This window comes from Mytilus trossulus, chromosome 9, assembly GCF_036588685.1.
Source record: "Mytilus trossulus isolate FHL-02 chromosome 9, PNRI_Mtr1.1.1.hap1, whole genome shotgun sequence".
Lineage (NCBI taxonomy): Eukaryota > Metazoa > Mollusca > Bivalvia > Mytilida > Mytilidae > Mytilus > Mytilus trossulus.
Window position 1 is genome coordinate 19478605 of NC_086381.1, and position 25728 is coordinate 19504332.

General features: G+C 34.4%; 1 protein-coding gene across 5 annotated transcripts; it reads right to left on the reverse strand.

The window, feature by feature from the left end:
• Positions 1–15517: 15517 nt before the first annotated feature.
• Positions 15518–23140, reverse strand: LOC134685265 (tereporin-Ca1-like). Of its 5 annotated transcripts, none has more exons than XM_063544851.1 (5): positions 23003–23140; positions 19909–20012; positions 18670–18819; positions 17136–17386; positions 15518–15986 (listed from the first exon to the last, which is right to left on the reverse strand). In XM_063544851.1, exons 2-5 carry the CDS (start codon positions 19991–19993, stop codon positions 15606–15608), a joined length of 867 nt encoding a protein of 288 aa, XP_063400921.1. In that variant the 5' UTR covers positions 19994–20012; positions 23003–23140; the 3' UTR covers positions 15518–15605. The 5 variants fall into 5 exon arrangements, with proteins under 5 accessions (XP_063400921.1, XP_063400918.1, XP_063400919.1 ...); XM_063544848.1 differs by having other exon boundaries at positions 18670–18834; XM_063544849.1 differs by lacking the exon at positions 23003–23140 and adding an exon at positions 21388–21503 and having other exon boundaries at positions 18670–18834.
• Positions 23141–25728: the final 2588 nt, after the last annotated feature.

Consider the following 25728-nt stretch of genomic DNA (forward strand, 5'->3'; position numbering starts at 1 on the left):
AGAAAAATAAAGTTGTTGGAAATATGACGAAAATATTACCAGACTTAAAAAAGTTTTTTTTTAACTGAAATGTTGCAAAATATTTTGGAGCGACTGTCAATTGGCCATTCGCATATAAGTGCAAATGGTGACTATATATTATTAGCGGGAAGAAGAAACTGTGCGTTTAAGCAATTACATGTCGTAAATGTGTGCACTTCCACATGTAGCAAACGCCGACACCATTTAACATAATGATAAAACTATTCAAACGAGAAAACCATTGATTTACAAAACACTATACGACAAACAAATACAGAAACAAACAACAACTATTGAATTACAGATTGAAACTCCGTTCCTGACTTATTCGTATGATTATCATATATAATATTTAGCGCGGTTCAACATCAATTTAGAATTTCAATAACGAAACCATCACTCAAGGATTATTTGATTTGATAAATTTCTAAACTATTCTAAAGTTTCGAGCATATAAAAAAGAAGATGTGGTATGATTGCCAATGAGACAACTATCCACAAAAGACCAAAATGACACAAACATTAACAACTATAGGTCACCGTACGACCTTCAACAATGAGCAAAGCCCATACCGCATAGTCAGCTATAAAAGGCTCCGATAAGACAATGTAAAACAATTCAAACGAGAAAACTAACGGCCTTATTTAAGTAAAAAAATGAACGAAAAACAAATATGTAACACATAAACAAACGACAACCACTGAATTACAGGCTCCTGACTTGGGACAGGCACAGATTTAAATAATGTGCCGGAGTTAAACATATTAGCGGGATCCCAACTCTCCCCCTAACCTGGGACAGTGGTATAATAGTACAACATAAGAACGAACTATAAAAATCAGTTGAAAAAGGCTTAATTCATCAGATAGACACAAATACAAGTGAACGTGGCCGGGTACTTATACATCCCGACACAAAAAGACACAATGAACAGATCTGAGAGTACTCGCAGTTATCTGACAGCTATTTCAAAGCCACTAACAACTAATAAAAAGTCATGCCTCTGAGACTTAACGTTCGTTTAAGTCTTTGAATATCCCATGTATTCTACAAATTGGTGTACGTACACCATTGCTCACACGTTTGAGGATGACAGACTAACTTACGACCAGAATGAATAAGAATTAGTCTATATAACAAGATCTAAAATATTTTTAGTGTAAAAGACTTTAACCTCGCCACATTATTTATGTATGTGCCTGTACCAAGTCAGGAGCCTGTATATTCAGTGGTTGTCGTTTGTTTATGTGTTACATATTTGTTTTTTCATTTATTTTTTTGACATAAATAAGGCCGTTAGTTTTCTCGTTTGAATTGTTTTACATTGTCTTATCGGGGCCTTTTATAGCTGACTATGCTGTATGGGCTTTCCTCATTGTTGAAGGCCGTACGATGACCTAATGCTGTTAATGTCAGTGTCATTTTTGTCTTTTGTGGATAGTTGTCTCATTTGCAATAATACCACATCTTCTTTTTTATAAGAATGCCAACTCCTCACACGTACAACTATTACTTCATTTTCTTTTTTTCACTCATCTAATTATTATGTCTATTTTAATTCAATATTGTATCCATATAAATGTATATGAACGCTAACATATATATAATTATTGCGATATCATATATAAGAGAGAGGCAAAGTGTACCAAAGTATAATCACACTAAAAAGGGTTGAAACAAACCAACAAAGCCGCAGCTGAATGAAAAACAACAAGATACACAACAGTCCACAAAACAAATGGTCCGAGAACACAATTAATTCGTAGTGCATTTCTTTTAGAACATAAATGAAAATTAAAAAAATCCCACCTGCGCTTTCTCAATGAAACTTTTACAGTGTGTTGTACTAATTTTGGGACAAATTATATCAAAATTATAGAAAACTTCATCGCGTCTAACTCAAAATATGGACAATTTTGTGTTTAGGGTGTCTTGAAATCTTTTGACAGCTTCCGAAGTGCTTATTTTTAACCTTTTTTTCAGCTGGACCAAATCACTACTTTCCTGTAAAATTCTGGACCCAATTCTTTTTACAGTGTATTTCCCCCCCCCCCCCCCCCCTACTTACAATTTGAGGCATTAAACAAGGAGAAATAAATTTGGAAGGGGTATAAAAATTATTGGCAAGTAACCCACTGTTATCACTAGGGACTAATAACGAAAATCAAGGGACGACAATTGTGGTCGCGGACGAAATCATTGACATTTAAAATCTGAGCAACAAGAAATGCAACTGTGTTGATGTACGGTTAACTGGAAGAGTAAGATAATCCTGCTCCGTCCATTAAGTTTTAAAAAGTCATGTATTAAACTCAAACTCTCGAACACGTTGTCTTGGAAGATCTTTATTCCAAGGGGGTCCTTTTTTAAGTTTAAATGAAAAAGGTAGGACCTACTTGCAAGTGTCAGAAATGAAAAGGAAATCAACTCCTGTTTTTTTTTCATTTTCATACTGTCTTGATCCATTATTCATGAATATTTAGACTACCCCTTGTATAAATTGAGTAGACATTTATTTCTGTGTTAAAATAATTTGGTTGCAGCAGTAAAAATACTTACCAAAACATGAATATTAAATTAACTCTTGGAATATTAAATTAATATTAAATTATTAACCCTATTATGGCACATAGGGACACATCTAGGGCCTATTTCACTGGGACTGAGTTCTGAAAAGTGATAAAATGTGTTTCTCTATTTTATGGCACATGTTTATAGTATCAAAATGTATATAAGAGATTATTTTTAATAATATCCACTTGTAAATAACAGCATATGGTGTTTGATATAACAATAGTTTTTCATGATAGTGTCAAACAAAGGGACGTAACTCGTGAATTACCGTCGGCCCCGCTTCGTCAGAAATATCGACACTTCTAACTGGCACATTTGCGTATCTGTGCATATCAACTGGCACAAATTTGACATATCATAGTCAAAGTTATGTTACATAACATAATTTAAATTCAGCATAGCTTCCCGAGAAGTTAAGAAAGAAAATTACGATTTAAATTTTTTTTGACCACATTTTTTGGTCAACACCTACACTTTGAAGACATATTATGAAAGAAAGAAATGAGTTAAATCCATAATTGAGTTAATGAAAATATTCCTTATATACTCAAGAATGTTCACTTAAAAGCAAATTAGTTTTAATTCATTGTAACAGCTACAAATTCAAAAAAACGGGCTTCCCTTTTTTGGGTAAAAAAATGCCCATATATGGTAATCACATGACGTCCATTGTTGCTTTAAGAAATGGGGTCAAACCGGGGTCAGCTTTCCGACTGCTTAATAGTTGCTTTTTGATAATCCTATAAGGAGTTTAAACACTTTCATAAGGAACGAAAATTCCCATATGCATCTTTTTGAAAAGAGTGCAAATATTGTTTAAATTAAATAGGGTATCCCATTTCAAACCCAGCGTCTCGGAAAATCTCATTTTAGGGCACTAGACAATGATTAAATTTGTATTCTAACATGACGTCCTTCAAACGCTTTGAGTACACACCCGTGGTAAAATATGAATATATTGCATTGGCTGTTCCGATCGTACTCCCACGTCATATGTTTTTTATTGAATGAAATACCCGACGTCATAGAATGATGACGTTACAATTTAAGCATTTTACGGGAAAATACACGCTTTTGATACTGAAAATCATCACAACAAGGAAACGTAAACAAACTATGCTAAAATGTGGTATAAGCCATTTTTTTTTATATACAAAGAAGACATATAAGTAAGTTATCATTAAAATTCATCCAAATCTATCTAAATAAGTTTTGTGAATAGTTTGAGCATGTCATTTATTCTGTTTTCTCCGTTCTTTTACGGCAATCTAAAAGTGCGTTAATTTATGGGAACGGCTAATAATGGCCTCCACCTAGAGCGCTTCGATCCAAAAAAATGCCGTATTTGTCCTATCAGAATCGAAATAATTCATGGGGGCTTGAATATATCTAGATTTTACCACGGGTTGTCCCTTTATGCCGATATTTTACCCCTCGCTATCGCTCAGGGTAAAATATTTGTCATAAAGGGCCAACCCGTGGTAAAATAACGATATATTCAAGCCCCCATGAATTATTTCTTAAGTAATTCGATAAAATACATGGATTTCTCGCGAAAACATCGTTAAGGCGAAATTTAAAGTTTGTCTTGGCTGATTGAAGAAATTTCACAATAAAAACTGAAACGCAAAAACGCAAAAACGCAAAAACGCATAAAGATGTTTATTCAGGACAATAACTTATATAAAACAACAGCAGAAATACATATATTGTATCACCAATGGAGGTTGTAAAATACTGTAGGTGATACTTAAACGTAATGTTCTATTTGTTGTTTTTTTTGTCGTTAAGGGGACTGGAGGGTATTAATCCATTATTTTTTAAATATACATGTAGGATTTTGCTTGTTTTTCTATAGATGAACTTTTATCATATACTAAATAGAAAAATCAAATAAAAACATGGGGTTATCGTTCACTTAAGCTCACAAACTGCCCTCGAAAGAAGCAACCATTTTTGTTAAAGTCATAAGAAACCTCAAGTCAAAAAAAAATAATGCATATGTTTTTTATAACTCAATGGATAGTTTTCATTATAAAACTTATGTACATATACTTATTTCTGAAGAAAATTCTTTAATTTATTCATATTTAGAAGAAGTTTACTTTATTTGAATTGCTTCCTTCCAGCAAGCTATTCCCCCGACATATTTTCCGTATGCAAGGTGACCTCAGTGTGACCCATCTCGTAAAAATCCGGTGACCACAATGCGCATGGATGTCCTTAAAATAAACTATTATCTGTATTTACATGTTAAACACGTGCTCATTTTCCATGCTTTTTTGTTTATTTTTCGTCAATTGTTGACAAACAGGTGACAATCGTTAAACTTCGGCTTCAAAACACGAACTTTAATTACCTGCCATATTTTCACAACAACACTGACCGATTGAAAAAAAAATTGACGATTATACGAAATTTACACGAAAAAAATGATAAATTCGAGTACAGAAAACTAAGTTTATGATGTTTGTATGCGTTGGTTCAAGAATTGGAAGAACATTATTTTTCACCGGTCACTCGTTTCTTATGACTTTAAGGTACTTTTTTTAAGTTGAACTAATAGGAGAAATAGAGAGATATATATATCGAAATAAAAAAAGAACTAAATTACAGAAATCGATTTAATTTTTACAACTGTTTAGTTTACGTTAAGCATATTTGAAAAATATCTATAGGTCACCGATGAGTTGAAAAAGACATTTTAATTCTAATGCCAAAACAAAATGTCATCATTGCACTAAAGGGAGACAATTTGGAGCTATTACAGTGATATAAACATTTGAAAAATAAATCTGAGGCTAAAATCATTCGATTTTTTTGGGTTGATTTTTGAGCCAATTCATAAAGTTATAACTAATAGTGTAATAAATAAAATTTGTAATGAAAACAAAAATGATAAATTTTTTGCTGAAATTACCCTCGAGCCTCCGAAAGAGCAAGTATTGCACAAAAAAAAATGAATCATCCTTTAACGGAAACAACTCTTGAAATCATCGGCTATTCGTCGATGACTAAAGGCTATTTATTTCTGAAATCTAAATTTTATTTTGCTGTTCTGAGTGTTCAAGATGTTACATGCAGCTAAAATATTGGTAAAACGTTTGAAAAAATACTGATCTGTATAAAATTTACACAAAAGTAAACGAATGAAAGCCACTGGAATGCAGTCCAGGACTCGGATAAATAAGCACATTTAAACAAGAGTGCACACACTGAAATGTCTCGCCTACTGTACTCATCATTAATATTATGTTGATAGCCCTAAGTATAAAGATTTATTACAACTTCCACATAAACTTAACATTAACCAAGATAGCTAAACAAAGACCAAATGAATTAAGAAAATGAGGTAAAGGTCAGACAAACCATACCAGGCAGACATGAACAGCTAACAATTCTTCGATACAACAAATATACTTGACCTATTACTTATAGTTTAAGAAAAACAGACCAAAACACAAAAACTTAACACTGTGCAATGAACCGTGAAATTGAGGTCGTGGTCAAATAAAACCTGGGAGACTTATATAAAGATCATAAGATATTTTCATGCACCAAATATAGTGACCTTTGATATTAAATATAATATTAGATAAAAAGACCAAAACTCAAAAACTGAACTTTGACCACTGAACCATGAAAATGAGGTCAAGGTCAGATGATATCTTCCCGCTAGACATGTACACCTTATAATCATTCCATACAACAAATATTGTAGACTCATTGCATAAAGTATAAGAAAAACAGACCAAGACAGAAAAATTTAACTATAACCACTGAACCGTGAAAATGAGGTCAAGGTCAGATGACACCTGCCAGTTGGACATGTACACCTTACAGTCCTTCCATACACCGAATATACTAGCCCTGTTGCTTATAGTATATGAGATGTGGACTTGACCACCAAAACTTATTCTAACCTTTGTTCACTGATCCACGAAATGAAGTTGAGGTCAAGTGAAAACTGTCTGACGGGCATGAGTACCTTGCAAGGTACGCACATACCAAATATAGTTATCATATTACTTATAATAAGAGAGAATTCAACATTACAAAAATTCTGAACTTTTTTTTCAAGTGATCACTGAACCATGAAAATGAGGTCAAGGACATTGGACATGTGACTGACAGAAACTTCGTAACATGAGGCATCTATATACAGAGTATGAAGCATCCAATTCTTCCACCTTCTAAAATATTAAGCTTTTCAGAAGTTAACTAACGCCGCCGGATCACTATTCATATGTCGAGCTTTCTGCAACTAAAGTTACAGGCTCGACTAAAATGACAGGTTATATGAAATGAGTGGCAATAAAAGCACAAGTCTAGCACTTGCTTTTTAAAAAATTAAAATCTTTAATTAAAATTATGGTTATCTTTAAACAAACAAAAATTGAATATGAAAATTTACAATTCCAACAATAGATCGATATTAAACAGAAATGTTTCATTATCATTTTTCGGCTACAATTGGTATATGAACCATCCAAATGTCAAAATATTAACATAGAGTATTTACAAAGAATGTTTCTGTTATGTTGTGCAACTAAATCTCTACAGCAAATGGTAGTGACAACACTAGATGTTAATTAGGATCCAGCGAAAAGCCAGGCTTTTGTCCACGAAGGTAGCAAATTGTCGGTGTGACTATCGCTGACGGCTTTTGGTAACACACGATATGGTTGTTGGTCATGTTGTTATCACCAAGGGAAGGTCATCGTGCTCTTAATTTCCACACAAACTGATATAGCTCCAAAGGTTTAACAATGAACACCAATGGACACTCATGACAATTGGAAGGCCACGCGGAATCAATATCGGAGATGTTAAAGACAAATGCATCGGTCATGCTGGGCTTTTGTTGCTTAATGTCTAAATGGACATGGCCTATAATTAAAAGATCCTTTTGCGGAATTTGTGGATTATTTGGTCAACTGTATACAGTCTACGAGCAATTGCATCCTGGGAAAAGCCTCATTAGATAAACCCCAGTTTGTTTGTAATTGGTTGTCAGAAAGACCTGGCATATAGTCTTATATTTATTGAACTTACTTACTTACAATAAGGGATAAGCCAGCGAGTAAGTCAGCAAAGGGTTAGGGAAGAACCTTGGTATATAAAAAAGTCGAAATAAACAATTACCGGCTGGCCAAGAGATTCTCCACGTGGGGCATGATGCCATAGGTAGAGGTAGGCATTGCCTTAAAAAATGCACAGATCACTTATGCCCAAGACCCGTACGAGTTTGACAACAATGAATTAAAAGGGTAAGGTGGTACCTCTGTTTGCAACGAAGTCGAAATACACTTTAATAATTGCCGGCTGGCCAAACTAAAAGATTCTCCACGTAGGCCATTTTACCAGAGATAGAGGAGGGCATTGCCATACAAATTTCTTATAGCACTTATGCCCTAGACCCGTACGAGTTTGACAATAATGAATCAAAAGGGGGAGATGGTACCTCTGTTTACAACAAAGTCGAAATAAAGTATTGCCGGCTGGCCAAACTAAGAGGATCTCCACGTAGGCCATTTTACCAGAGATAGATATGGTAATTGCCTTTAAAATTGCATATAACACTAATTCCAAAGGCCTGTACGATTTTGCCTGCAAGGGGTTAAAAATAAAAGGTGTTACCTTTGTTTACAACGAAGTCGAAATAAACCTCTACCTCTGGTATAATGATCCACGTAGAGAATCCTACCGGCTACAGTTATTTTGACTTTAATGTGAACAGAGGTACCACCTCCTCATTTTAGCTCTTTACTGACAAACTCGTACGGGTATATGCCATATAAGTGCTATAGGCTATTTTAAAGGCAATGACCACCTATACCTCTGGTAGCATGGCCCATGTGGTGCATCTCGTAGTTTGAACAGCCGGCAATATTTCATAACGACTTTGCGATATACTAGAATACCCTCCTTTCCTTTTGCTGGCATAAGTGCTATAAACCATTTTAAAGGCAAGGCCCACCTCTACCTCTGGTATCATGATAAACGTGGATCATCTTTTATTTTTGACCATCCGGCAATAGTTTATTTCGACTTTGTTATATACCAGGGTACCCTCCTTACCCTTTGCTGACAAACTCGTACAGATCAATGGAATAAGAAGTATGGGCCATTTTAGATGCAATGTCCACCACTACCTTTGTTATAATGGCCTATGTGGAGAATTTCTTTGTTTGGCCAGCCGGCAATAATTCATTTCGACTTAAACAATTGCCGGCTGGCCAAGAGATTCTCCACGTGGGGCATGATGCCATAGGTAGAGGTAGGCATTGCCTTAAAAAAGGCACAGATCACTTAGGCCCAAGACCCGTACGAGTTTGACAACAATGAATTAAAAGGGTAAGGTGGTACCTCTGTTTGCAACGAAGTCGAAATACACTTTAATAATTGCCGGCTGGCCAAACTAAAAGATTCTCCACGTAGGCCATTTTACCAGAAATAGAGGAGGGCATTGCCATACAAATTTCTTATAGCACTTATGCCCTAGACCCGTACGAGTTTGACAATAATGAATCAAAAGGGGGAGATGGTACCTCTGTTTACAACAAAGTCGAAATAAAGTATTGCCGGCTGGCCAAACTAAGAGGATCTCCACGTAGGCCATTTTACCAGAGATAGATATGGTAATTGCCTTTAAAATTGCATATAACACTAATTCCAAAGACCTGTACGATTTTGCCTGCAAGGGGTTAAAAATAAAAGGTGTTACCTTTGTTTACAACGAAGTCGAAATAAACCTCTACCTCTGGTATAATGATCCACGTAGAGAATCCTACCGGCTACAGTTATTTTGACTTTAATGTGAACAGAGGTACCACCTCCTCATTTTAGCTCTTTACTGACAAACTCGTACGGGTATATGCCATATAAGTGCTATAGGCTATTTTAAAGGCAATGACCACCTATACCTCTGGTAGCATGGCCCATGTGGTGCATCTCGTAGTTTGAACAGCCGGCAATATTTCATAACGACTTTGCGATATACTAGAATACCCTCCTTTCCTTTTGCTGGCATAAGTGCTATAAACCATTTTAAAGGCAAGGCCCACCTCTACCTCTGGTATCATGATAAACGTGGATCATCTTTTTTTTTTGGCCATCCGGCAATAGTTTATTTCGACTTTGTTATATACCAGGGTACCCTCCTTACCCTTTGCTGACAAACTCGTACAGATCAATGGAATAAGAAGTATGGGCCATTTTTAGATGCAATGTCCACCACTACCTTTGTTATAATGGCCTATGTGGAGAATTTCTTTGTTTGGCAAGCCGGCAATAATTCATTTCGACTTCGTTGTAAACATAGATACCACCTCCCCCTTTTAACACTTTGCTGAAGCACTGGTACGGGTCTACAGCATAAGTGGCCATTTTTGAGGCTATGGCCACTTCTACGTCTGGTATCATGGCCCATGTGAACAGCCCTTTTTCATTCTCAATTTTATATTGCAGAAAAATTCAGGAAACTTTTTAATTTCTATTTAAATCATTCTTGAGCTTTTCTATAAGCTTGCTACAATGCACATTAATTGTTTGATGTAAGTTTGTTGCAGATTTTCTGCATATTTGCAGGATGTTACATTTTGTTAGAAAAGGGAATTGTTATATTACTAAAATATGATACACCTACTTTTGTCAGAGCTAAATTATTTTATTATTGTTTATATTAATCTTTCTCGACTAAGGTTAGACCTTTTTTTTTATTTGTGTAAAACAACCACTACGGTATTAATGTCTTAACCGAAAACTTGTCAAAGATGATAACACAGCTGTATTCGAAACTCCAGAGGGCACCACAATACTTGTTATCAGTGATCATTCGGCGAGCATGTCTCAGGCTCGGTAGTCAGTGCTTAGTTTCCGAGAGTACATCGATCATGTTAGTTGGTTCTTTGTACCCGAGAGTGCCGCTTTCATTCGAATGTCAGTGGTTAGTTCACGATAGTGCCACAAATTTGATAAACCGTGATTAGTTCTAGAATGTCTCAGGCATGGTAGCCATTGCTTAGTTTCCGATAGTGCATCAATCATGTTAGTCACTGCTTAAAGCCCAAGAGTGCCGCTTTCATTCGATTGTCAGTGGTTAGTTCACGATAGTGCCACAAGCTTGATAAACCGTTATTAGTTCTAGAATGTCTCGGGCATGGTAGTCATTGCTTAGTTACCGATAGTGCATCGATCATGTTAGTCACTGCTTTGTGCCCGAGAGTGCCGCTTTCATTCGATTGTCAGTGGTTAGTTCACGATAGTGCCACAAGCTTGATAAACCGTTATTAGTTCTAGAATGTCTCGGGCATGGTAGTCATTGCTTAGTTACCGATAGTGCATCGATCATGTTAGTCACTGCTTTGTGCCCGAGAGTGCCGCTTTCATTCGATTGTCAGTGGTTAGTTCACGATAGTGCCACAAGCTTGATAAACCGTTATTAGTTCTAGAATGTCTCGGGCATGGTAGTCATTGCTTAGTTACCGATAGTGCATCGATCATGTTAGTCACTGCTTTGTGCCCGAGAGTGCCGCTTTCATTCGATTGTCAGTGGTTAGTTCACGATAGTGCCACAAGCTTGATAAACCGTTATTAGTTCTAGAATGTCTCGGGCATGGTAGTCATTGCTTAGTTACCGATAGTGCATCGATCATGTTAGTCACTGCTTTGTGCCCGAGAGTGCCGCTTTCATTCGATTGTCAAAGATTAGTTCACGATAGTGCCACAAGCATGATAAACCGTTATTAGTTCTAGAATGTCTCGGGCATGGTAGTCATTGCTTAGTTACCGATAGTGCATCGATCATGTTAGTCACTGCTTTGTGCCCGAGAGTGCCGCTTTCATTCGATTGTCAGTGATTAGTTCACGATAGTGCCACAAGCATGATAAACCGTTATTAGTTCTAGAATGTCTCGGGCATGGTAGTCATTGCTTAGTTACCGATAGTGCATCGATCATGTTAGTCACTGCTTTGTGCCCGAGAGTGCCGCTTTCATTCGATTGTCAGTGATTAGTTCACGATAGTGCCACAAGCATGATAAACCGTTATTAGTTCTAGAATGTCTCAGGCATGGTAGTCATTGCTTAGTTACCGATAGTGCATCGATCATGTTAGTCACTACTTTGTGTCCGAGAGTGCCGCTTTCATTCGATTGTCAGTGATTAGTTCCTGATAGTGCCACAAGAATGATATACCGTGATTACTTCAAAAGAATGTCTCAAGCATGGTATTCAGTACTAAATTTCCGATAGTGCATCAATTATGGTAGTCACTGTTTAGAGCGCTATACAGTCTCTTTCATTCGATTATCAGTGATTGGTTCCCGAGAGTGCCTCCAGCATGATACTAGGATACCGTGATTAGTTCTAAAGCATGTCTCAATCATGGTATTCAGTACTCAATTCTCAATAATGTCTAACGCATGGTAGTCATGCAGTATTTAGATTCTTTGGTGTCGAAAGCGTCAGTTTATGTTATGACTCTTACGTCTTTTATAAGAATCTTTTTTAGGTGTGGTTAGTAAAACGATATAGGAAGATGTGGTTTGAAAACCAATGAGACAACATTCCATTCAAGTCACAATCTATAAAAGTTAACCATTATAGGTCAAAGAACCATTTTTTCACGCTATTTCTTCTTTTTTCCCCATCGATTTTAATATCCCAATAAACCATTGCTTAATCATGTTCAATACTAATCATCCCTGAAGGAGTATTCGGCAATTAATTCTGTTGTAGTTTGCTAACATTATGCAATACTCAATTGATTTTTCATACAAAATGCAATAATGTGCCGTAAGTTGTAAACAGGCGTTATTTGTCACAAAATCTAACGCACTTTGTATGAATCAAAATTGTGAATGATGATTTTTTTTGTTCTAAGGGAATTGTTTTAATCATAAAAACATCCCAGGTGCAATAAATATTTTATTAAGCCTTTGTATATTTCAATTGCAAGAAGATGGTAATCTATAACGTATCAACGATAATTTTAATACCAAGAATGAGTTCAAAAACTTGGGGTATACTATCGTTTTATCCACTGTTTGTAATCAATGTTAAAATAGAAAGTGAGAGTATCACGCTGTTATTGGTATCAGAACGAGGTTATGATTTCATTGTTGACGGCCGTAAGATGATATATACAGTAACTGTTGTTAGTGTCTACGTCATTTGGTCTGTGGCAATAAGTCATCTCATTGGCAATCATACCATACCACATCTTCTTTTTTTTATATAGATAGAGCCACACGTTTTTTTTTATTAAACTATTCAAGTTTTGAAATAAATATATGTAATTCTATTTTGTTACGCGTATCTTAAATGTAGCAAGAACATTCCATACATTCGTTTGTTTAAATTTATGAAAAAAATCTTTCAAAGAAAAATTCTGTACTCGTAACGTAATATCACCAAATCAAAAAAATGTCGAAAAAAATGTTCCCTCGAATTTGTCTGTTTTAGGTCATTAATCCTACATTTCATCGCAGTAGCAAATTTCTGTGTCATAAACATATATCTTGGGTATTTCAAAGCACCATTATAATTTTTTATTTGGGGTTCAGTCTGTAAATTTGTTTTTAAACGCTGTTCGTTGTAAGCTTTAATAATTTCGGGCGATTGACACTTACCATCTATACATAATATGAAAAGTCTGATTACGCTTATTATAAACAGAGAAAGAATATACCAAGCAGATAAAACATTCATTCAGTTTCGATAATTTCAATATAAGCTTCCTAAAAAAAATACAAAATTGAATTTTACCTCTTTTGTTGAAATTCACTCATAACATTATTTTCAAATGGTGACCATTATCATGAATGTTTGGAGCTTGTGGAAAACGATATCCATTGCTTTTAAAAAGTAATAAAAAAAATATACCATTTAGTTTTATCACTTCTAAATGTTTTACTTTGAGGATGAGGAAGGGAACATGTTTTTTTGCGTAATTGTGATCGGGAATTTGTTCCCTTCTCTTCGCATCTTCAAAAAGAAATTGAGAATGAAAATGGGGAATATGTCAACGAGACATCCACACGACCAAAGACCAGACAACAGCTGAAGGACACCATTGGGTCTTTGATGCATCGAGAAATTCCTGCACCCAGATAATACAATTGTGTACGAGTTTAGTGAAAAATGGACGTGGCACTTAACTCCAAAACATATAAAAGAACTTAAATTAAAAAAACATACAAGACTAACCATTACTAAAGGCTCCTGACTTGGGACAGCCGCAAACATGCAGCGGGGTTAAACATGTTTTGTAAGATCTCAACCCTCCCCTTTACCTTTGGAAAATGTAGAATAAAGAAACACATAGCAATATGCACAAAAACCTATGCACTATTACATTTAGCAAACATATTTCTTCATCTAAGTTTGTCTTTACAATCAATTCTATTCAATGTACTATTCAAACAACAGTTATGAAAATTGACGAAATGTTTTAACATTCAAAATGTAATATGATGGTCTGTTTTTTTTTATTATAATGAACCTATACCGATAATAATATATCATATGGCAAATAGAAAATTTTAATTAATAGATACACAAAGGATATCAGTAAAACCTACCGTTCATGTTGAATCCTAACAGAAAATAGAAGTGCATTATATCAATTATATTTCTAATCCGGTTATTCCTTAGAGATTATTCAGTGATTAATGCATTAACATGATGAAGGAAAGGGTGCGTCTACGCACCACTATGAACTTAAATTAATTTAGTGGATTTCTGTTGTTACTATCTGCCTTATGTGTTCTTCCTTTGAAGTTTTAAGCATGTATTTTTACGGACACTGTCATAATTTTGTTAAATATAATGGATATGACTGAAGACCATATAGATGTTCCATCAAGAACAGAGACAGTAATGATAACACGGAAAGTCTCTAATCGAATGGCAAAATCAAAAGCACAATCACATAAAACGAACAACTGTCATATTCCTGACTTGGTACAGGCATTTTCTTATGTACAAAATAGTGGATTAAACCTTGTTTTAAAGCTAGCAAAACCTCTCACATGTATGACAGTCGCATCAAATTTTGTATGGTATGATTTTGATTGATTGATTGGTTAGTGTTTAACGCCACTTCCAATACTATTGTACTATTTCGTGTCAGTCAGTTTTTATTGTTGGGAAGCCGTAGTGTTCAGAGAGAAACACCGACCATAGGTCGGGAATGGTTTGATTATTTAAATGTCTGAGTTTTTTGGTGTTTTTTTTTTTTTAAATAAGTTTGTCAAATTTTATTTAAGGAATGACTGTAATCATTTTCTGTCTATGAAGAAATATTGATGTCCATTGTATTATACATTGAAACCTGACATAAAAAAATATGGCTGATTAATTATGCGGGTATATAGATTTACAAATTAAAGTGCACATATGATCAGCTTTTGGTTGAAGCAGTCAACATAAAAAATATGTTGTACAATTAATAACGCACGTAGCGGGTTATTTTACAGTGTGCACCTCATTTTTAATGTTATTTCGAAAAGACAGAAAAAATTGTTGATGACGTCACAGTCAAATGACAAAATTATGTCTATGGGCTGATACAAAAATTCTTACAGCCAATCAAAAGACGTGTTACATCCGAAATTAAATTATTTTGATATGTAAACGAACTAATAAGCTCGTTATATAATTATAATAAAAGAGAAACAAGGCATTATGATATAAAATATATATAATTCAGCTATCTTCATAAGAGAGTTTTCCTGTTAATAGTTATAGGAAACGGAAATAATGCATAACTTGAAGTATTGACTACATGATAGATGTACTTTAAATAAGCCGACTACGTTTGACGTTTTAGAATATCATATATTTATCTATAAAACGAAAAGGAAGGAACTATTGTAAAATATCGAATAATTCCAGATATGTTCAAATTTGATATAAGATCTCCAAGTGTACACTTAGTCTAGTATATTTTTCAAAAACGGACGGTAATATATCAAGAATTAGACAATTTTTATAAATTGTTTTTCTAATTTTTTAACTTTGAAGCTAAATTTTCCCATCGTTTAGGTTTTATGATAACTTTGACTTCCGGTTTGTGACTGTTATCCATAGTTCCGGTAATTTCAAACCGATCGTCATCGAGCAGGACTTCATTGCTAGTAAATCTACATTTAACTCTCTCGAATATGATTAATTTATCTTCTTGTCCATAGTACATTGTCTCAAACCATGTTTTATAGTGTCTTTTGTTTCCTTTATTGGTCAAACCCAATATTAAATGATTTGAATAAAAGTCAAAATTAAATGGCGCAGACCATCCAATTACCAAACGTCTATCCGTGCCATTTATCAACCAGGATACAGTTCCAGAAGTTCCAGTTGCAGTAAAACCACATTTGTGACTGACCTATTGTCAATAGAAAACTGGATATAAAATAATTTACAAACCTAATACATAAAACTAATACATAAAAGCATGCATACCGTTTTAAGCTATTTTAATAAACATTTTAAGAATGACTGCCATGGTTTTTTTTGTGTAACCGAAATAAAATAAAAAATGTTGTGCACTCTCAATAACCCTATCGGGTTATTTTAAAGTGTGAACCACATCTTTTTATTTATTATTTCGATTATACAGAGAAAAAAAATATAACAGTCATTCCTTATAATTTAATCTTTATTCCATTTGAATCCGGAGTAAATCATAAAAAAAACGTCACGGTCAAATGACAAAATTATGTCTATGAGCTGATAGGCTAAACACTGTCAGTCAATCAGAAGACGCGTTACATCCAATTTCAATAATATTGATTTAACTTAATGTAACTTCACTAGCAATGCTTTACCGCCAAAAAATAGGAAAGGAGAAGCTGTGATGGTATTTTAATTTTAACGATCGAAGAGAAATGGATAAGAGCATCTTAACAATGCATTTGTATTGCAACATTTTATCAGGTGTGTGTTAATGTAATTTAAAATCCTATTTGTTTGAGTATTGTTATTTAGAATGAAATTCAAAACAGTGTGGCTGTGGCTATTGCTTGACGGATTAAGTTCATCCATTGACTGGGACAATTTACGTGAACGTTTGTCTGTAACGACCACTGTTCACGACGTACCTACGATAGACATTTAAACTGTGGGGTCACCAAAGGTTTCTAAACGCCTTTAATTATAAAATAATTTGAAAAATTAATCAGGAATAATCTTTATGTTTTCATTTATATAATTGATATAAATCAAAACATCGTGTTATTTCTGATTAATTTTTCGAATTACTTTATTTAGGTGTTGAGAAGCTTTGGTGACCCCATAGTTTAAGAGTCTTTTAAAAGTGCATAGTGAGCACTGGTCGTTACATACAAACGTTCACCTAAATTGTCCTAGTCAATGGATGAATTTAATGTGTCAATCAATGGCCACAGCCACACTGTTTTGAATTTCATTTGAGGCGAAGATATGTCATAAACAACACGCATATATGTTAAATACTTCACATGTCACTTGTGTATATTTTGTTTTAACATCCATTAGAATGACGTATATCACATACCATTGCTTCTCGAGTTCCAGGTTGAATATTTGTTGCTGGTGATGATAAATATCCCCATTCGAGAGTCGTGTGTGGGTTCGTTAATGGAAACTTTGTCCAGTTCTCAACTTGTATTCCACAAACAACCATGTAGCCAATATCCATTAAATGGGTAAGGTTTGATCGTAGTAAAGACGGACCGGATGTAACGGTAGATTCTACCACCTTAGACCATTCTGTCCAATCACAAAATCCTGTCAGTGGATGAAATCCTGAAAAAAAAATTGAAAATCCTCTGTCTCTTAATATTCTTAATATGATAAAAGAGAGAAAGAGAGAGAGAGAGAGATGTACGATAAACTCGACTGTGGCAGTGACACACCTGTAGATGGTTACCATAAGCTACAATTGTTTGCACCTATCCTACCGTCAGGAATCTGATGTGCAGTGGATGTCGTCTGTTTATGTGGTTCATATGTGTCTCTCGTTTTTCCTTTTTATATATAGATTAGAGCGTTGGTTTTCCCGTTTGAATGGCTTTACACTAGTAGTAATTTTGGGCACCTTTATAGCTTACTGTTGGGTGTGAGCCTATGCTCCGAGTTGAAGACCATACCATAACCTAAAATGGTTAACTTTTATAAATTGTGACTTGGGATGGAGAGTTGCCTCATTGGTACGCATACCACATCTTCATATATCTATTATCTGAAACAACGGAAATGCACATCGTGACAAGCTAGGAATCGACAAGTACCCGAGTGGGACAGGCAGATAAACATGTGACAGGGTTTAATAGGTTTTATGAGAGTTTGAGTACTCAAACATCTGTATGGGTTCTTAAATAGTGGAAAAACAGATACAGATAATGACTCACATTAAAATTCGAACCAGAATAAAAACTTTTGACGGTATTACACAATACCAAAAACACTACGAAAATAGAACCATTAAATTATAATTATACAGTAACGCATTGAACCTTTTTAATAATGTCATTCTTCGACGGAAATGATGATATTATATCATGATGGTTAGCGAGAAACTCCCGGAGGTGTGCTGCAGCTGAACCCTAAACAAAAATGTATACTAGTTCAGTGATAATGAACGTCATACTAAAGGTTGCTTTCATATAAGAGGGAGAGAGAAGACACACAGATACAAAAGTAAAAAAGCCGAAAGATGGACAAAACAATGACGCAGGGAAAGAAAATAAAATGAATATGCAAAACATGCAAACGACAGTCCACAAAATATTACATAGAAAATAAAGATTGGGAAACTCAAATTCAAGTCGTGTTGCTCATGGTCATGCGACTAATCTTGATTCTACAAAAGATGTATGGTACCATATTAGACTTTTCATTTTTTTAAAGAATGGCAAAGGTATAGAATGTCATCAATTGTTTTGACAGTAGCTTTTACGATATGTTTATTAAACGAAGTTTAAAACCTTCTATTAACTAATGATATTCATTACGCAAAGTTGTCGGATTCATATTGCTTAAAACACACGTCACCTTCAGGGCTTATCTGTTACCCAGATAGGTGTTACCTTCAATGAGTCCATCTTGGTCAGTGACCACGAAAACACCAGAAGGAGGGTCCAGAGTTGCGGCAGGCGGCATTACAACTGTGTTATTCTCTCGATTTAACATGATAGGAATTTTATCTTTGTTGTCAATGTAATATATTTCTTGCATACCTGGAAAAGCATTTTCTGAAATTGGTTGAAGAAGCAGCATTACTTAAAATATTGAATTAACTTCAACAAGTATATAATGACTAATAAAATATAAACATATATGTAAATTGTATTTTGTTTGTTTGACAGCAGAGGATATCATGTATTTTCTTTGATAAGATGAATATTATGCATTATTCAACATCACCGGGATTAATACACAAGGCTCTGCAATTTATATCCTTTCTTTAACATGGTATTTAAAAGAACGTGTATGCCGTATTGCCCTTTACAATTTGCTCTCGTCCTGAATATGCATGAAATATTTCTCACTGTACCATACGAAAGCAACAATCGATCAATTGTTATAGATGATGGTCATATGGTTCAGGTGTAATACAACCATTGATTTTCCCCTATTAGTCTTTGTTAAATTTGTACTTTTCAAAAAAATGTGTAGAATGTATCTATGTTCTAAATAAAGAAATACTTGGCATGAGTAAAGTTTTATCCTGTCCAGTTCTATATACAAATTTTCACATAACATTTCATTGCATATCAGAAAATAACCAATATTGGAAGTTAACCAATCAAATTTCTCCCCTTATTCTATATGTGCACAAGGTTTAGTCATCATGTAACCTCAAGTTTACAAAATTTTCTATAGAAATCACAAATAAAAAATAATGGTGTTTTGAAATACCCAAGACATATGTTTATGACACAGAAATAGTTTAACTGCAATAAAATGTAGGATTAATTACCTACAACGGTCAAATTCAAGGGAATATTTTTTAAAACCTACTTTCGTATGCAACCGGATGTGACGTACCATGATTTGGTGGTATTGCACCTTCAAACTGGTTATTATGTTCTGTAAATGATGGTCATCTAGCTAATTTTCCTAATTACAATACGAAAAATTAAAATGTGTTGTAATATAATATAATAGAAATTTATGAGTCTTTCATACAAGTGAGAGGCTAAGCTAGCTATAAAACCAGGTTTAATCCACCATTTGCTGCGTAAAAAAATGTCATTTGACAGTTGGAATTTCCGTTTTAAATTTTCCTCGGAGTTCGTTTTTTTAATATCTTACTTTGCACCTACCTATAGAATCTAAGTTGAATTTGTTCAATGGAAGTTTTACAACCTTTCCTTTACAGTTCTGTACGGTAACATAATTGTTGTCCATTGTTCAAGGCATTGTCATTCTGCAAGTAAACAAATTGTTGCGGTTTTTTTTTTTCTGAGCTGTTTGATTACGTCCCATTGAATTATACTATAGATATACACATCCTTTTATTCATACAAAACATGCAAAAGATGTTAGCTCTTGATTTTCGTTTTGGAATTCAACATATCTTTCAACTTCTATTTGCATATTCTTTTGCGTAGTGAAATCCAAACGACAGACATTTTGGCAAAAAAAAAAATTACACACAAACTAACTATTCAAAAGAAAATGTGAGTATGTGTCATATTGATAAATTGAATGTTCTTTGTGTTATACAATCCTGCTCCTCGGTTTAGCTTCAATCAGGGTCATCTCGAGATGGTCATTGTTTTTGTTTACCACATACACGCTATGGTATTGTCAATGAATTAAATTCTGCAATTTATACTTCAGACTTTGGATAATCATCACATCCTCAAAACAGAACTATACATAATACATTATATAACCTTATTACAAAGTCCAAGTCTTATCAATACACGTTATAACTATCGCTTAACATATTGGCCATCACTGACTTATCTCATCGAAAAGGTGACATTGAGGAACGTTCCTTGTTACAAATGTTTCTTTGACAACAAAGATTTATTCTTGCAATTAATTTGGTTAATAACCTTGTTGAAGTCCGTACGGTGACCTAAAGCTGTTAATTTTGTGTCATTAGTTTTCTCTCTTGTGGCGAGTTTTCTCATTGGCAATCAAACCACATCTTCTTTTTAATATTTATAAAAAAAAAATAAGTTGCATCTAAAACAAAATCTTGAAAATCTTCGTGTCTCGTATGTTTCTATAAATCAGAATATAAAAATTACATTAATGTATGAATACTAATCCAACAAATCATCATCTTCGCTAACCAAGGGTTACAATCCACTCCCGCTTTCTTCACCCTTGGCGGATTTACACGTGATCATGATAAAGGCGCTTTTTGATTGGATGCAGCGAGTTTCGACTTCAACCTGTAAAAATCCTTACCCTGTGTCTCCGAAATTTTATCTCAATCCGCCAAGGGTGAAGAGAGCGGGAGTGGATCGTAACCCTTGGCTAGCGAAGATGACAAATCATATGTATAAGAACCGTTTGTTAAGAACCCAAATGCGGTCTTACTACTACTTTTTTGTTATTCCCACAAACGTAGCCCCAAACCATCTTATAACTGTGTGTATAAAATGTTTGATCCGTGAATAAATGGAATATTGATGTTACATTTTTTTTCATTGGATGAAATTTACCGTCAAATCCGCAGTTGACATCTTGAAACTATTGAGTGAGCCACCAAATTAAATTGCTTGAATATTATTCGTTTACCTTTTTGATTGCCGCAATATAATCGAATGTAAAACAGCTCCTACCTCAAAAACGCCGTTTTGATATGATTCTATCCAACTTTGAATCGTATCGGTGTGGTAGTTTTAATTTCTGACGTCAAGTTTTGCCCCGACGTTTTATATGCGGGCAATCCCGTTATGAAAATTCGCGGATTTTTTTGTATTTCAAATTTATTTTATTTTTATTACAGCTCTGACGACGGTCACGTATTATTTCGTTTTGCTATCCATAAGAATTGGAACAACTATTGTGGTTGAAAAGTTGCCGCCATCAATTTTGATTTGACGGTCGAAAATATCCGTTTTTTTAAAGAGCTACGATACGCCAGTAAAACGACATTTGCGACCATCAAATCGCCAATTGACAGCGAACTCGAATGATTCTCTGAATCAGTGCCCTCCAAAGGCCTCTATCGGCCAGTGTTCTCTCGTAATTACAGTTCTGTTATTTCTTCATTGACAATCCGATTAATGGATACAAAAAGATAAAGGATTGATCACGATCGATCTAAGCGTTAACACAAAAAAAAAGAAGGATTCAAATAAGATCAATCTTTTTTAAACCACCTCTAGAGGTAGACTTTTTAAGTCCGATTGAAGATCGGTCTTAACCGTTTACACTGGACCAAAGATCGATCTTAAACAGATCTTTAGTGTAAACGGGTCTTATAAGTACTTGTGATATACCTATACGCCGTGAACGGTATGAATCAGGTGTTGACACTATCAAATTACAGTACAAAGTCACTTTCCTCGTGCAAAAGTTTAACTTATCTACTCTTTACGTGTGTATATCTCATTTGAAACTCCAATGCAAATTGGAAGAAAAAGTTACTGGCTTCATGAAAAATGCCAGTATAGATATGAACATTCATTTTTAGAAAGTAACACATCATATTGGATACAAAACAAACACTTTGGAAGTAGAATAGTTCCGAAACATGGAATCGACATGATGTCTTTTTTTTATAAATCAATAACATGCTTGATGCGTTTGGTAAGTGATTTTATTCATTTATAATTTTTCAACAAACAGTCGGAATTCCAATGGAAACCAACTGCGCTCCTTCTGTTTTCTGAAGCAGATTTTATTCAGGTCCTTCTCAAGAGAATAAAAAGGATCCAGTGCTATCTATAAACTTCACAATTTGTGTTTTCTCTCTCATTATTTCGAAGGTGGGTTGATTTTTGTGTCATATTTTTGTCACAGCACAGATTTAAAGGTTAAGAAATTACTTATCCTGATCGTTAATTAATGTATTATGGACAATATGCGTTGAGTGATCCTATGGCTTGAAGCATTATGACTGACTATAACATATAACATTTTAAAATCAGTATCTATCTGTCTATATAGACAGGTGGCTCTAACGGAACCCATCAGGAGCATATGAATTGATCCACATTTTGGGTACTTTTCTGTATCGTTGGTTGTACTTGGCCTTTTTTGTTGCTGGTTTAGTTCAGCTTTCTTCAACTTATTGTTTTGGGAGGACAAATTGTTTTATTAAATGGTCAGAAAAGTACATTTTAATTGTAGATAAAATGATGGTGTTCTGTTTATATCGTACTGTTAGTTTAGAGAAGAAAAAAAAACATTTACGAATATAATTATCGTATCTCTGTATGCAGTTCTTACCTAGTGCTTTGTTGTATCTTATGATGTCAAATCAAAAGGTCAGGTGGGCTTACTGGTGTTTCCATTCGTGTAGGTATTGGCGTATAGATATAAATAAACAAAATAATACCCGAAGAAGGAAGTAAAACGTTATTGATCATGTGTTAATATGATAATAAATACGTGTTATATAGATCACAGTATAAGTATCCCGGGAAAATACAATCATCTACTTGACATATCTCTTAACATGATTCAATTAAAAATATATGATATAAGTTTTTTGTGTTAAAAATACCGGATTTTAATAATCATAATTAAATTCCTTTCAAATAACCTCAAATAACACGTACTTCATATTTTTTATTGATACATCATTATCATGATAATGGCTGATATAAAAAAAAAAAAGGTTAACCACACCTCGAAAAAGAAAAAAAGAGATTTAAATTACATTGAGATTTTACAAATTATCATCATTTGATAGACATCACTAAGTTTCAGTTTATCAAATCAATATGTGGATGGGATCATACGACCTTCGGTCATCGGCAAAGGCCAGCAATATGCAAATTTTCATATTTGTTTTTACACAAAAAGTTCCGGATATGTGATCAATTAGTAATTTGGCCATTAGAGAAAGGAAAGAACCTTCTAAAGACACCAAACAACGTTAATTGGAAATGAAAAGCATCGGTTTCAAATTGACAATAACAAATTTCCCGACTTTTAAAAAACGCACTCAAATTAAACATGCATAAGAGAGGCAAAAGATACAAAATATGATAGATTTCAACTTAAATAGAAAAACAAGTGACAACCGACGAAATGCCAAACAACAGTTCACAAAAAAAAACATAAGAAATTTCAGACTGAGCCCCACCTACACGAACCTAATCATAAACCGGTGGTGATCTCAGGTACTTCGAAAAGGTTAAAGTTAGATAGGAAAACTAATAAATTTTAAAGAAAATTCAAAACGGAAAAACGGAAAGTCCTTTATCAAATGACAAAGACAAAAGCTCAAACACATCAAAGACATCAAAAGAGTGGAAAACATACTCATAATTTGGCACATACATTTCCGTGTGTAGAAAATGGCGAATCAAACCTTGGTTTTAAACTAGCTTCACCTCTCACTTGTTTGGCTTAATTTCATAATATTGACAACATTTGTGAGCATAAAAAAAACAACATAAAACGTAGTTAAATTGTCAAAAATGGGATACAACAGTCAACAATGTGTTATAGAGTCTCATGCCTCGTTCACACGTACATTTAATTCGAATTGAATTCGAATCGAATGCGAATCGATTTCGCTAATCGCGTTTACACACTCGCGACATATTCGGCTAATTCGAATCATTCAATAGGACAGTAAAGTGAACTTGACGCGCATTGCAGTTCAAATTAGAATGACGTTAGGACGTAAAACGTTTTGAATGCGAATTAAACTAATTTGAATTAGTTATTGCGAATCGAAATACGTGTGTACTCAGCATAAATCTCAAGATAACAATTCAATATTTCAGCAAAGGAAAGAGAATGGTAACTCAACACTCTATAGACAAAGTACATGCCCAAAAATAAAAGACAAGAATACAAATATGACCATAGAACAAATACAAAATGACAGGATTTATAAATATCAAGCCACGCCAAAAGCATGTTAGTAAAATGCAGATCCTCTTCAACATGTGCACCAGTTCAAGATGAACATGTACTACAAACCTGTTGATTACAATTATTGGAACATCATCCAGCGTCATGAGTAAAACTTTAACAGTCAACAAATTCGTGATGGCGTTTTTTTATCAAAATTCAAATTGGGTTCGAGTCTGACCAAGTGAAAAATAGATTTTCTCTCCTTTTTTAAATACTAAGATTTCAATTATTATTTTTGTTTCTTTTTTCGATTTTTGTATGCATCTCACACGTTTTGTACCTAATGAAAGGATATCTAAGAAAACCGGATGATGAATATGTATCTTTATTTATTTTTTAGCTCACCTGGCCCGAAGGGCCAAGTGAGCTTTTCCCATCACTTTGCGTCCGGCGTCCGTCGTCGTCCGTCGTCCGTCGTCCGTCGTCCGTCGTCGTTGTTAACTTTTACAAAAATCTTCTCCTCTGAAACTACTGGGCCAAATCAAACCAAACTTGGCCACAATCATCATTGGGGTATCTAGTTTAAAAAATGTGTGGCGTGACCCGGTCAACCAACCAAGATGGCCGCCACGGCTAAAAATAGAACATAGGGGTAAAATGCAGTTTTTGGCTTATAACTCAAAAACCAAAGCATTTAGAGCAAATCTGACATGGGGTAAAAATGTTTATCAGGTCAAGATCTATCTGCCCTGAAATTTTCAGATGAATCGGTCAATCGGTTGTTGGGTTGCTGCCCCTGAATTGGTAATTTTGAAGAAATTTTGCTGTTTTTGGTTATTATCTTGAATATTATTATAGTTAGAGATAAACTGTAAACAGCAATAGTGTTCAGCAAAGTAAGATCTACAAATAAGTCAACATGACCAAAATGGTCAGTTGACCCCTTTAGGAGTTATTGCCCTTTATAGTCAATTTTTAACCATTTTTCGTTAATTAGAGTAATCTTTTACAAAAATCTTCTCCTCTGAAACTACTTGGCCAAATTAATCCAAACTTGGCCACAATCATCTTTGGGGTATCTAGTTTAAAAAATGTGTGGCGTGACCTGGTCAACGAACCAAGATGGCCGCCACGGCTAAAAA

Bases quoted from the DNA above. Each gene is read 5' to 3' on its own strand.
- LOC134685265 (XM_063544848.1), bottom strand. From the start codon at position 19,993: ATGGACAACAATTATGTTACCGTACAGAACTGTAAAGGAAAGGTTGTA. The intron at 18,835-19,908 runs GTAGGTGCAAAG...AACCAATTTCAG, and splicing joins ATTCAACTTAGATTCTATAG to AAAATGCTTTTCCAGGTATG. The intron at 15,987-17,135 runs GTATGTGATATA...TATTGACAATAG, and splicing joins CTGGAACTCGAGAAGCAATG to GTCAGTCACAAATGTGGTTT.